This window comes from Telopea speciosissima, chromosome 1 (genome assembly GCF_018873765.1).
Source record: "Telopea speciosissima isolate NSW1024214 ecotype Mountain lineage chromosome 1, Tspe_v1, whole genome shotgun sequence".
Taxonomy (NCBI): Eukaryota; Viridiplantae; Streptophyta; class Magnoliopsida; order Proteales; family Proteaceae; genus Telopea; species Telopea speciosissima.
The window spans coordinates 21663870-21677888 of record NC_057916.1 but is presented as its reverse complement, the minus strand read 5'-3'; the positions used below and the strand labels follow the sequence as shown (position 1 = coordinate 21677888).

Below are 14019 nucleotides of genomic sequence, written 5' to 3'. Positions count from 1 at the left end.
CACCTTCAATCTGAATCAAATCACTCCTCCTTACTGGAGCATCCCAAGGCCTTCATTGAACATGGCTGCGCCACCTCAAACGACTCTCACATTACTTACCACAAATCAAGGCTACTCCCAATTCAGTTCTAATATGGTCATTCCTTACTTTATCCTTCCTAATCTTGCCACACATCCATCTCAACATCCTCATCTCTGCTACACTTAGCTTATCTATACGACACTTCTTGACTACCCAACATTCCTCACCATACATCATTAGTGGTCAAGTCCTATAAAATTTTCCTTTTAAGCTTTAAAGGGATTCGTCGATCACACAGCACTCCGGACACACCTCTCCACTTCATCCATCCTATTTTAATCCTCTAGGCAACATCATCCTCTAGAAGAAACAGCGTCAAAACTCAACTGAAAACAATTGTTTAAGGGGTATTTCTGGAAACTAACAATAAAGGAAACTGAATGAAGTAAAATAAGGAATATAGGAGCTAGATCGTAAATATTGAAAGATTCTATCTTCTTCAACCTATGATAGAACTATCAAACCAGCAGTAACCTAAGTCTGTTCCGGATGAGAGAATTCTCTCATGCAAAGTCCGATTGAACTGAGATGTCAGGGTATGATTCCAGTTCATAACCCTCTAAGTGCAACTAATGGTCACCCCAAACAGCAAGTGAAGAAATAGTTTTTATAAGTGAAATCTGAACTGGCGGCGGTAGGAGTATGACCGGACCTGAACTTCACTTTGAATCTCACGACAGAGGAGGACTTAGGAGCTGGAACTTGAGGGCTTGGGATGCCTATACCAGAGGTACTCTGAACCCCAAACCCTTAGGAAGGAAAGACATGGGATGAGGGAAATCGAACCTGATATAGAGGGGGCTGTCGGTACTGCGGAACAGGGTACCGAGGATAAGGGGTTAGGAAACTCAAAGGGGAAGCAGGACGAAGAAAGAGAGAGGATAATATAGAAAAAGAAAGGAAATAACGAAACAAAAGAGGGAAAGAAGAGTAGAATGGGTTGCAAGAAACAACGTAAGGAAGAGAAAGAAAGTCGTACCTGAAGAAGGGAGAAGAGAGGCGCAAACAAGAGCAGAAAGAGGATGAAGAAAGAACACTTGACCAACCTGGTCAAACACACACAGTTCCACCCCCGTGAAGAATCAACTCAAATTGCTAATGGAGTTCTAGGTCACCCAAGGATTAGGGATCAGAACTCCCCAATAAAACCAGAATTGACCAGATTTCAAGAGAATTAAATTAACAGACTAAACGCAGATCTGATCCAGTTAAGACTCAGGTCAAGTGTCAGTACTATGGAGGAGAAAAACTCAAAATCTGGTTCAGATCTGATGGTCTGATCTGAAGATATAGCAATATCCTACTGAAGACAGAATTCTTGAATAAGGTTTCCAGAACAGGATATTGATCACAGAATGAGAAGGAATCAAATCAGAAATTAATGGTGGGTCAAACCAGTAACAGAACTCAGCACTTACAGAATATCAACCAGTAACAGAATCCAAAAGTCAATCATAAGTAAGAGAAAACAGAGAACAGACCTGTGTTAAAACTCATCCAAACAGTAACAAGAATTTTTTTTAACACAAATTAATACATCACAAGGTATAATTGTGAGATATAAATTCAGATCTGCAACTGATGGAAGAGATAGAATAGAAGAAGAATAAGAAGATGATAGAGAAAGAAAGATCGTAAGACGAAGAAGAGAGAGGAAAGTCACCACGTGAGGAACGGAGAGAGGTGAGAGAAAAGAGGGAGATCCCAGGCAATTTCAAACTGAAAATCCAGATTTCATTCCAACACAAATCTTGGTGGGGGTGGATTGGTTACATTACTATTTATGAAAACAGAAATAAAATCTCCTAAAAATCAACTCCATTAATGACTCTTAACCTTCCTAAACTAACTTAAACACTGAACTTGCAAGGAGTCTTCTAGATTAAACTAACTCAACTACTTCATAGCACATGGGACCCACACAATCTTATCCATATCCTTATCCTGTGTAGCCCCCTAAATCTAAACTTTAGGGCTCATAAAAGAGGCTCATTACAATTAAAAAAAAAAAGTTCAAAAATAACAAGCTCAAGGCCCATAGAACCCAACCATGGGCCTAAAATATTCCACGGCCCAATTGGACACCCTTAACTGCATCAATTGCATGCCATCTAATTCTGTCTAAGTCATTGGATTACACGCATATAAATAAAAGAAATCGTACTAAAACAAGGAAACTATACAAACTAAGAAACTTAAACCACTCCTACACAACTTTCTCTCCAATATAAAATAATATGCAATTACAGAAATATCACAATTAACTTATTGGACCAAAAGCCTGGTTGGATTTCTCCTCAGTCTGGGTTTCCAGATAGGGTCATGCCAGTCCAGCCATGATAGTGCTACCATCAATTACCTTTTCTCATTTGAAATGACTATATTAATAGCAAAGTCTCTTACTTTATTTTATATTTTTTTGTACACAAGCTTGGTTCACGTGAACAGTGTCACAGCCCATATTGCCTTGATGGGAATCCTTCTAGAAGGCCCAAGTTGAAGATTAAAACACTGTTCACGTGAACAGTGTCAAAGCCAAAATTTGCCTTGTTTGGGATTGATTTTTGGAAGATCTTGTGGGTCCATCAAGTGGAGAAAGATTCTATCCTAATGCTGCCATAGTTTAGTTTCTATTTTTAGTTTATATTAGGTAGTTTCTAATTTCAGTTTGTTACTATTTTTTTTTTGTTTTGTTCTCTAAAACAGGAGTTTCTAGTTTGAAATAAGGCAGCTAGATTTTAAGAAAGTTTCTATTTTTCTACCTTCTATTTTGTAAGCTAGCATACTTCATTAAATAGGCGGCCCTTTTTGTAATAGTTAGACAATGAACTATTGAATGAAGTTTTGAGGGATCCTTGCACTCAGTTATGGGAGTAAATCCTTGTTTCAAAAGCTGGGATAGATGTGGGTGAGAAACCCAGGGCAGAGAAAGCCCTCCCCCTACCCCCTTCTTCTTCTCCTACCTCTACTTGATCTCCATTGCTGCTGCTGCTGCTGCTGCTTGTGACTGCAACAAATCTCTGTGAGAACACACCCTGAAGATCAGAATCCATTCCCGATCAACTCCAAAGGCTGCTGTTGCTGCAAACCATCGATTGAAGGCTCCTGCTGCTGCTCCCTACGATCTGATTTTGCTGTTGTAACTTGTGAAGGACATATCTCAGCAACCCCCGATTAGGATTGGCTGAGATTTTGAGGGCTTGTCACTGCTACCAGGGCCTATACTTGATCCCTGTTTGGAGCCCAAATTGCTGTTGGTTTGTGAGATACTGTACACCTTCTATTTGTGGCCTAGGTTTCTATTTTCAAGTCCCCTTCATATCTCAGCCTTCAGCCATCAGAACTAGCTGAATTTTGGGGCATAGAACATGTTCAACATTACCTCCACTCGACATAAGTATGGTGACCTTCTGCTGGCTGGTTTGGTTGTTATTTACTAAGTTACTAATTCTGATTTTGTTTCTAATTTGATGTTCTGCCAACCTATCATCGATCCTACTGTAGAGTGATTCTTAGTTGAACCCCATCTACATTAGTTTCCAATTTTTATTTTAATAAATTATCACAGATTTCTACAGTATCATACCATTCTGAACAGACAAAGCAAACTTCAATATGTAAGTTTTAATCGAGCTCCTCAACTACTACATGAATCAATGGTGGACTGGAACCTTGGGGAGAACAATGACAATCAATTAGAGATTTATAATGTATTATAACATTAAGTCTCAACCTTATTTCAATACAGGAACTGAAAGTGAAGGAAATCAATTGCTGACTTGCAACCAAAACACAGGACTGAATGTGGTGGACCGGGAAGATTGACCAATTATGGGAGCATGGGCAGAGTTTGTTATCATCTGGTATGCAGACTAAAGTCAAAAATACAAGTTCCAGTGCAAGCCACCGTGACTGCATGCATAAAATAATATAACATGTGAAAACTGGATAACATGCCATCATCAACACGCTAAAGCTTAATTTTGATGATGGCTTCTTGGATAACCAGGGGAAGGACATTGCCGGGACTTATACAAACTATGAAGGCAACATGGCACTGATTTTGTCTCAGCCTGATTGGTAACTGTGATTCATCCACTTAATTGAAGGTGCAATTACTAAATGTCTAGAGATATTCAACCCACAGATAGTATGTTATGATTGTCAAGGGAATGCAGCTCTGGTAATCAAAAGTCTCCCTTCCAGCTTTGACGGCCCATGGAGATAAATAGATAATATCATATCATAACAAAAGCTAGATGATGCAGGTTCATCATAGATATTGGCTTATTTCTTCAGAAATAGGCCTAGGGTTGGGTTATATACATGTTGGGCATTTGTTCCCAAGGGTTTTCTATGTATTAGGCCACTTTAATGAGCCTAAACTAGGGTTACATAGGTTGCATACGGGATTAGCCCAATACTTATTTTATTTTTATGTTTTCTAATTGAACCGGTTCAAATTGGTTGCATCCAATTGGTTCAATTTAAGTGATCATGTGACTTGGTTAAGTAGTCATGTGACAACTTAAGTGGTCATGTGATGTAAGTTGGGCTGGATTAGGACTCTATAAGTCCAGTCATGTTTTGAGTCTATTTCCTTTAGTATTTTAGTTTCCTAGTCAATTTAAATTACCTAATAGGTTAGGGATAGGATTAGGCCATTCCTTTTTAGTGTCTAAGTCTATTTTTGAGTCTTCTATATAAGTTTGTAAGGGAAGCCAGCATTGTACACGAATTTGATTAATGAAAAACGCTTTTGCTTGTTGGCTGCCATTGTTGCTACTCCTGTGCTCCTTGTGAGTGTGCATCCTTGTGGTTCTATCAAGGTGGAAAGGGACTGGTGGAATCCGGTTGACTCCTTACGCCGTGACGGCTGGGAGGATCTTCTTCAAATTCGAAGGTGGCTTTATCCTTCACAACTATCGAAGCTTGCTGCCAGTGGAATCTTCAGAAAGTTTGACGCCAAAATTCTTCTTCTAATCCTCTAATCCTTTTCCCCAATTGATCCCCTTTATTTTTTGTTTGAATCCCATAAACCCTAACTCCATTAAAGCCCAAAACCTGCAACTCAATTCTGTCCAGAATTGCAGAATTTCAAAACTCATCCAAACCCTAAATTTTTTATACCATAATAGCCCTCTAGACCTGCCCATTAATACCCTATAAACCCCTTTCCCAATATCCAACCCTAACCCTAGGAATTGACCTAAATCCTAGTGCTGTCCATTCGAACCAGCAGCCCATTTTGTTATTTGATCCTATTGTTTAGCTCCTAGTAGGTCTCCTACCTATCTAGGACTACATTACTAGATCTCTTATCTCAGCTGGTAATGCCTCTTTCCTATGGGAGATGAGACTGGCTAAATAGGGTGATGAAACGTTAGACAAGTCAGGAAGAATAGGCAGCACATTTTCTGGGGCTTTATCCCATAACGTAGTTGTTTTCTTTTCTCTTGTTGTGGTCCACTGGACTGTTTGCTATTGTTGCACATTATGTTTCTGTGACACTGTAACTTTGCTCCTCTGATAAAAATGAGTCATTTACCCACAAAAGGGGGGGGGAGGGGGGAGAGAGAAGGGATAGCACGCCCTCAGTCTAAACTTTGGATAAGGAAACAATAATCCCAATTTAGATTGCACACCACCGTTCTTTTGATAGGAATAAAAGAAACAACTACCGAACAAGGCAAAATGTAATAATAATGGAATACCTTTAGAAAGTATAGCTCAAAATCATTTGCAAAACCAATCTTACTGATGGAACTACAATAATACCACATGACTTTGGAATTACAACGACACAAAGTGAGAAAAAAGGGGGATGAGAGAATAGCATGCCCTCGGTCAAAACTTGGGATTAAGGAAACAATAATCCCAATTTTGATTGCACACCAATATTTCTTTCTGGTAGGAAAATGAGATAAAAGAAACAATTACTGAACATGGCAAAATATATCCTGGATAATAACCATGTTAATAGTCGCAGGATAACTTAAAGGTTCAGCTCACAAGCATTTGTAAAACTAATCTTAGTAATGAACTAAAATACCACGTGATCCTTCAAACGTATAATAAGAGTGAGAAAAAGTATGCAGCACTGGGAATTACCATGATGATCCAGAACATAAAACAAGCCATAGGAAGTTCCAACAAGAATATCCAAATTCCCGTCCCCATCCAAATCAACCACAGTGGGGGAAGAATATATGTGTGCACGGAAGCTTCCAGCGTCAGTACTAAGATCTAGTGATGCTGTCCACTTAACTTGCTTTGTATCAAGATTGAAAACCACAATAGAACTGGCCACATATTTACCAATATCTATACCACCCAATTCCTTTAAATGCACCGGGTTGTCATAGTACCTGTCATCTTATGACCAAGACATTACTTCGTCATCAGTTGAGACGAGTGTAATCAACATTGATAGTGATTAACAATATAACCAACAAGCAAAAGGCTGAAAGATATTTGCAGCAATAGATAATCCAACAATTTACAAAGGATATTTTTTTTGGCAACTTTGCAGCATCCCATACACATCTACTGCCATCAACATCAAGCAACTTTAGAATAAAAGCACGGATTGTACCTACTGTTTGCAGAATACATGCAATTTGCAATTAATGGCATCCAATCACTCATCCATCTAGGTAACAATTATTCATGCCTAAAGAAGTTAGTAAGATCATAGGTTTCCAAACATCTTATAATGTAGTATAAACAAAGTTGTTCTTTACTTTGGTAATTTTCAGTGACACATTTGTCCTTTTAATTTTCAAAAACGCTCATTCAGAAATTTATTAGAAATAAATCATTGCCAAGTTCCATTACCATATAATCTAAAGTCAAGACTCCCCAAAGAGTGACAAAATAATATACTGTTCCTCCAATCTGTATAGCATTTTCCCCATCTTTTGGATATTCATTCCTGCTTTATTTTAAATTTTGGTGCATATCTTTAAATCCCAATTTGGCTATAATTTAGAGTATAAAATAAAGGGAGGAAGGTATCCTAGAGCTAGCAGTCATGAGATGTCTGTTTCCCAGGGTTTGGGACTCCACTTCTACTTCTTCGCTAGATATATTGTTATCTGTGACAGACAAATTGTTGAGCAAAGTGTTACAGATGTTTTCATTGTTGTCAACGCGCTCAGTTGGTCAGCACACTCACCAGAGGATTGGTGCATTGCCAATGTGAAAGAGGAAGAATGGCCAGTTGTGAAGAAGATCAGAAGTTTCAGTAAAGTTTCGGCAACACTGACAGATTCGACGCTAAATGTTCTCTGTTAGACGTTGAATGGAGTGGTTTCGATCTTGACAGCAAAGTGCTTGATTCACACTTGACGTCAACCAACTGTCGAACAGAATGTGCCCCATGTCAATCCGCATGTCTAGGAAACTTGAAATTGAAGATGTTCTGTTCAACATCAAAAGGAGTCGAGTCACCATCAAAGGAGAGCTGGTCGACATGCACTTGACGTCGACCAAGTCACATTGGAAGTCGAACGCGGCTACACATGGTTCATTATCTTTAAGCATAGCTCTTAATCTCGGACAAAACTTGCAGTATTGACAGAAACCGAGACGAAACCTTGAGTCGATACTGAGTCACTGACTCGTACCAAGTTTCGACCTGGTTTCAACCATATTTCGCACATTCCGGTAGTTTCGACCAGTTTAGTTAGAAAAATACCAAGATTTGACCAATTTTGACCAGTTTCGACCAGCCCACTTTCGACCAGTTTCGGTAGTTTTGACTAGTTTCGACCTTCCCATGAAATGTCGAGTTTTGCCCAGAAAATACCAGGTTTCGGTCAAAACCTGGGAACTCTCAGTTTCGGCCAGGGTCAAAACTGGCCTTGAAACCAAAATTTAGAACCTTGTCTTTAAGTCATTTTGGGCCATATAGAAGGGAATAAGTTGCATATGAAAAGAATAGAGAAAAACTCTTCTCAAGAGAGAGGAGAGAAAGAGAGTATCCAAGAAGAAACCCTAAAAGAGATCCCTGAAGTCACTCATTGATCATCTATTTGTGAGGAGGATTCTTCATGTTTCATAAAGAAATCATCAAGGGTTGAGAAGGAAAGAAGAGAAGAAGTGGAGGTCAAGGCAAGGGTTTTGTGGAAATCACAAGAAGCTTTCAAGTCATCATTGTGTGATTGATTGAAGCTCTAGAAGTGAAGAGGAAAAGAGTTTGAGTGGAAGAAAAGAAGAAACAACTTGATTGTAAGTAACCTATTTTATGCTTGACTGCAGGTAAGGTGTTTGATGAAATACCTCAGCCAGTATGGTGCTTATATTGGGGACATCTTTGTATGTTATTTTGCTCATATCACTGTAGCCATCAAGTGGTGCTTAATAGAGGGGGTTGGTGCTCATTTTTAGTAGATGCTATATAAATTGTGTATTGGTGTCCTCTATGGTAGATGCCACATAAATTGGGTGGTCCTAGCAGTGGGTGCTGCTGAATTGAAGCGTATTGTGTATTATAACCAGGATAGATTTGAGTCGTAGTCCAAATAGCCATTTGCACCGTGGACATACCATCTTGGTGAACCACGTTATATCTTGTCTTGTGGATGTTCTTTGTGGTGTGTTTTATGTGATGGTTTTGTGAATGTCTGCCGGCTCAACGTGTGTGATTCCCCCAATTGAAGAAAAGTTTTAGAGAGCTCTCTGTCACTGGTTCACTTCCCTCTCAATGGCTGTGTGAGTTCAACATAGATCACTTCACCAAGAAAGCTTTCCTTGACAGGAATGGAAGGATGATTTGTACATTGTGGACATGGATAGGTGGGTTACTCACTGGATTTGCCATGTGTTGCCCCATCTTAAACCTATGGCCAATCATGTATTGAACTACCCTTACATTTTCATCTAACAATTGTTCTCAAAACTGTTGACTTTTCCACCATTTACCAAAGCTTTATTCTACCACATGATGATATGCATCTAGTCTGAATTTGTTTTGGGGGACAAGGGAAGGGGGAGGGGGAGGGGGAAGGGGAGGGGAAGGAGAGGGAAGGAAATCGCGTCAGAGGTTTAGCAGTGTTAAAGATCAGACTCGGATCAGTCGAATCGGCGGATCCGGATCAGAATCTGCCATGACGGATCCCAATTTGAAACGGTCTTAGGTGGATCAAATAATAATCGATGATCCAATCAGGGTGGGATGATCTGGCCAATCTGTTTAAAATTATGGTGGACACATGGTATGAGCACGATGCATGGTGGCCATGTGTCAGACTACCAATTGGAAGAAAAAAATCATCTAAAACCAGATGAAACGAGTGTGCAGGGAGGGAGGGGAAGGGAAGCCGGAGTGATGCAGATTCGTCAACAAATAGGGCTTGTTTCATTGGGAATAAGTCTAGGGTTGGGTTACATACATGTTGAGCCTTTGATCCCATGGGTTTCTAATGTAATAGGCCACTTTTATGGGCCTAAAATATGGGTATATAGGTTGCATACGGGATTAGCCCAATACTTAGTTTATTTTTATGTTTTTTAATTGAACCGGTTCAAATTGGTTGCATTCAATTGGTTCAATTTAAGTGATCATGTGACTTGGTTAAGTGGTCATGTGATGTAAGTTGGGCTAGATTAGGACTCTATAAGTCCCGCCATGTTTTGAGTCTATTTCCTTTAGTATTCTAGTTTCCTAGTCAGTTTAAGTTACCTAATAGGTTAGGGATAGGGTTAGACCATTCTTTTTAGTTTCTAAGTCTATTTTTTAGTCTTCTATATAAGTTTGTAAGGGAGGCCAGCATTAGATACGAATTTGATTAATAAAAATTAGCTTTATGCTTGCTGCCATTGCTGCTGCTCTTTGTGAGTGTATATCCTTGTGGATCTCAAGGTGGTGAAGGGTAGGTGGACTCCTGCGACTCCTTGCATTGTGAAGATCGGGAGGTTCTCTCAAGTCATCAAGCTGCTGCCATTGTCCTGCAATACAGTGAGTTTGAACCTGTTTTCTTATTTTAAACCTTCTTCTATCATCCTTCATCTTCCCTTAGACCTAATCCACAGTCCCCTCCATCCATCAAACCCTCGTCTCCATTAAACCTGCAACTCCTACTTCAACTAGGACTCCCTTATAACTACAGATCTGGCCATCAATTTTGAACCATACTTCCAGCCTATATCCCCCCACACCTCTCCCTACACTCGACCTTAAACCCAGTCCATAATCCCCACTATATCCCCTCCATTCCTCCACTCCATTAAACCCAAAACCTACAACTCAATTCTGTCCAGAATTGCAGAATTTTAAAACCTTCCCAAATCCAATTATTTTTATCCCATAATAACCCCCTAGACCTGCATATTAAAGCCATATAAGACCCATTCCCATATTCCCATCCTAAACCCTAGAATTAACCTAAATCCTAGTGCTGTCCATTCGAACCAGCAACCCCTTTTGCGATTGATCCTGTTGTCTGGCTCCTAGTAGGTCTCCTACCTACCTAGGACTACATTACTGAGGGGCAGACCGGGAAGGGGAGGGGAAGGGAGTGTCGCAGACAGAGGAGAGGGAGAGAGACGCTGAAACTGCTTAAAGAGAAGGAAAATAAATTCTCATAAATCAGCTTATGGCTTGCTTCCACCGATTCTATCCATGAAACTTTTGATCTTACGTAAGTATATCAGTTAATCAACAATCAATTAGCTCATGGCTTCAAGCTGCTAACTTGTTTCAAAGAAAAAGGAAAACTTGATAGGTGATGATTGTGTAAAAAATTATTAAGCTTTTTGAACATCAACAAAACCATCCATCTACTTCACTTCTTGTGAGTCAATTTCTCTGCAGTTTTTATACATACCTGGGAAAGAAGTAATTGAGGCAGAACAGCCCATAGGAGGGTTTTTGTAATGGATAAGATACATCATATTATAAAACTATGTGACCCAAGCGAGGCCCCTGCCAGCAACAAGGCAGAACAGCCCATAGGAGACAGCAAGGACACCGACATTGGATATATGGATCTGGATTCTGGAGCGTTCGCGGTCAAAGTAGATAGGCAGTAAGGGTTGGAGGTTGGGAAAGGTACAGGAGCCAGGCGGCTGACGAATGAGGGGGTGGGCACAGGGGTTGGGATTCAGGAAGGGGAGGGTTGCAGGGGTGGGGTGGGTCGCTGAAGGGGGGAGGAGTTGCAGTGGGAGGGGGAAGGGGAGGGAGACGAAAACGGAGACGGAGAGGGAGAGGTAGAGGGAGAGAGTTGCAGGGTAGCATGGGAAAGGGGAGGAAGGCAGAGGGTGGGGTGGCGGGGAGGGGAAGGGGACGGAGGCTGGTGTGGGGTCAGGGGCTGAGGAGCCTGGGGAGAGGAAGAATTCGAATTTTGGAACTTCTGTTGTTTGGTTTCATTGGTTTTTTTTTTAAGCGATCCACTACCGTTAAAAAAAGCGGCCAATCCAGGCCGATTCGATCCGGATTGGATCGGAATCAATCAGGACCGATCTGGATCCCAATTCTATTTTTTAAAACCCTCGGACAGGGCCTGGGGCAGGGCAAAGGAGCCCGGTGTCACAGCCCGCCTAATTATGGCCCAAGGCTAAGACTTGCAAGGCCCATTGACATGGACCTTGGGCCAAGGAAGAACCAAGGTCTAGAACTCTCCATACTGGAAGAGGCTAGACTCATTCTAGAAGTATTGAAGAACCTCTAGAAGCTAGGAAAGATCTAGCAAGCTTCTAGAGCATTCTTGTAAATATCTAGGATTATTCTAGACTCTATTCTAGAAGGTTCTCCACCGTTGGATGGAGGACACATGTAAATATCATAGCCATTCATTGTAGGCTTGGTTGCCTATAAATAGAGGTGGCCTCATTTGGCCAAGGCATCAAGCAAGTTAGTATTCAAGCTTTGTACTCAAGCTTTCTAGTGCAATACAAGTTCCATTCACTCAAACTCTCTTGTGTTCTCTAAGTTCTCTTCCCAAGTCCCTTGCTAGAGTTGTGGAAAGGCTGACTTAGTGCTAGTGTGAGTGCTAAGTGCCGCGGTTGCTTAGTAAGGTCTAAGGCCGTGACAATTGTGGTATCGAGCTTGGTTGCGAGGAAGATACTTGTAGATTCGACATCATGGCTAACGAATCGGAAGTGCTAGACATGATGGTGTGTGAGCAAGCCCGTGGGAGGGAGGCCATTCCCACCAAGGAGAGGCGAAGGGCAAGGACAAGTCTGTGGGCGTTAGTGGAGCTATGGAGCCACGCCTAGCTCGGGTGGAGCTAGCAACGGCCGAGGTGAAGGAGCGCCTCGATGTTGTGGAGCAAAGTGGGGAGGAGCTCGAAGGCCACATGATGGAGCTCAAGGAGGAGCTAGTGGGCCAAATGGGGAGCTCAAGGAGTCCCTACAAACCACTCTCAACACCATAGTGCACGCCCAACAGGAAGAGTTTGCCGGCTTAGGCTCAGTATGGGTAGCATTGGCCAAGATGGATGCTCGCATCGATGAGGTACAAGCGGATTGGGCAATGTGTAGGAGGGCAGCGGCGGGAGCCACTACCTCGCGTGAGGTACCTAGGGTGGAGGTACCAAAGCCCAAGCCATTCGATGGGAAGAGAGATGCGCGGGAAGTCGACAACTTTGTGTGGCACATGGAGAGGTACTTGAGGCGATGGCACTCGAGGACGAGGCGACTAAGGTGCGGACCGCAACACTTTACCTCACCGACACAAGAACTCTATGGTGGCGAAGGAGGCATGCCGACATAGAAAGAGGTACATGCACCATAGACACTGGGATGAGTTCAAGAAGGAATTAAAGAAGCAGATTCTACCCGAGAAAATGCTGCTTACTTGGCTAGAAAGAGCCTTAAAAGGCTGAAACACACTTGGGTCGATTAGGGATTATGTCAAGGAATTCTCAACACTTATGCTTGAGGTCCCTAGTATGACCGATGAAGAACTTCTCTTCAACTTCATGGATGGTCTCCAAGGTTGGGCCGCGCAAGAACTACAACGCCGAGGCGTGCAAGATCTTGCTTCGGCCATAGCAGCACGCGAGTCATTGGTGGAGTTCAGGAGAGAAGATACGCTAAGGCCAAGAAGAGCAATGGAGGAAATGGTGGGGAGAGAAAGGTCCCAGAAATACCCTCCCAAGGAAGGGAGTAGTAAGGCTACTACAAGCAAGGAGGGTAAGGCCAAGTTTGACAAGAAGGATAAGTTCACCCAGGGACAAGTGCTTCTTGTGTGACAGCCACACTGGGGCTAGGATTGCCCCAAGAGGAAAGCTCTCAATGCCCTATTGGAGAAGGGTAAAGAGGAAGCACACATGGGGTCTCTACAACAACTGGGTGCTATCAAGGCCAAGGCGACGGAGGTCAAGGCCACTACCTCTCGGAAAGGGCTTATGTATGTGGAGGTGCACATCAACGGGAAGCCCTCGCGAGCTATGGTCGACACAGCGCGCACACAACTTTTGTCTCAATGGAGGAGGCAAAGAAGCTTGGACTAAAGGTGTCCAAGGAGGAGGATGGCTCAGGCGGTTAACTCCCAAGCTCGTCCCATTGAAGGTGTCGCTCGAGGGGTCGAGATGAGCATCGGGGCGTGGAAAGGCAACATAGACTTGTCGGTGGTGCCTATGGATGATTTTCAGTGGTGTTGGGTATGGAGTTCTTAAGGAGGGGTTAAGGCTATACCCATGCCATTCATCAAAGACCGTGTGCATCATGGAAGAAGGTGCGACCATGCATGGTCCCAACAGTCGCAGGACCAAAGAAGGCCCCAAGCTACTCTCGGCTATGCGATTGGAGAAAGGGGTCAAAAAGGGGGAAGACACCTACCTTGCGGCATTACTTGAGAAAGGAGAATAGCCCCACGGAGGTGTTGCCCAAGCTGGAGAAGGTCCTTGAGGAGTTCAGGATGTCATGCCACCAGGGCGCCAAAGAGACTTCCACCTAGGAGGGAGGTGGATCATGCGATCGAGTTGGAGCCG

The 14019-nt window shown here is 42.4% G+C and overlaps 1 protein-coding gene across 1 annotated transcript in view; it reads right to left on the bottom strand.

Moving 5' to 3' along the window:
* Positions 1-14019, bottom strand: part of LOC122669809 (protein DEFECTIVE IN EXINE FORMATION 1) — a 36204-nt gene that overhangs the window by 13802 nt on the left and 8383 nt on the right. The window contains exon 8 of the mRNA XM_043866666.1: positions 6194-6450. Coding sequence (XP_043722601.1) covers positions 6194-6450 — 257 coding nt within the window. The remainder of the gene's footprint in view (positions 1-6193; positions 6451-14019) is intronic.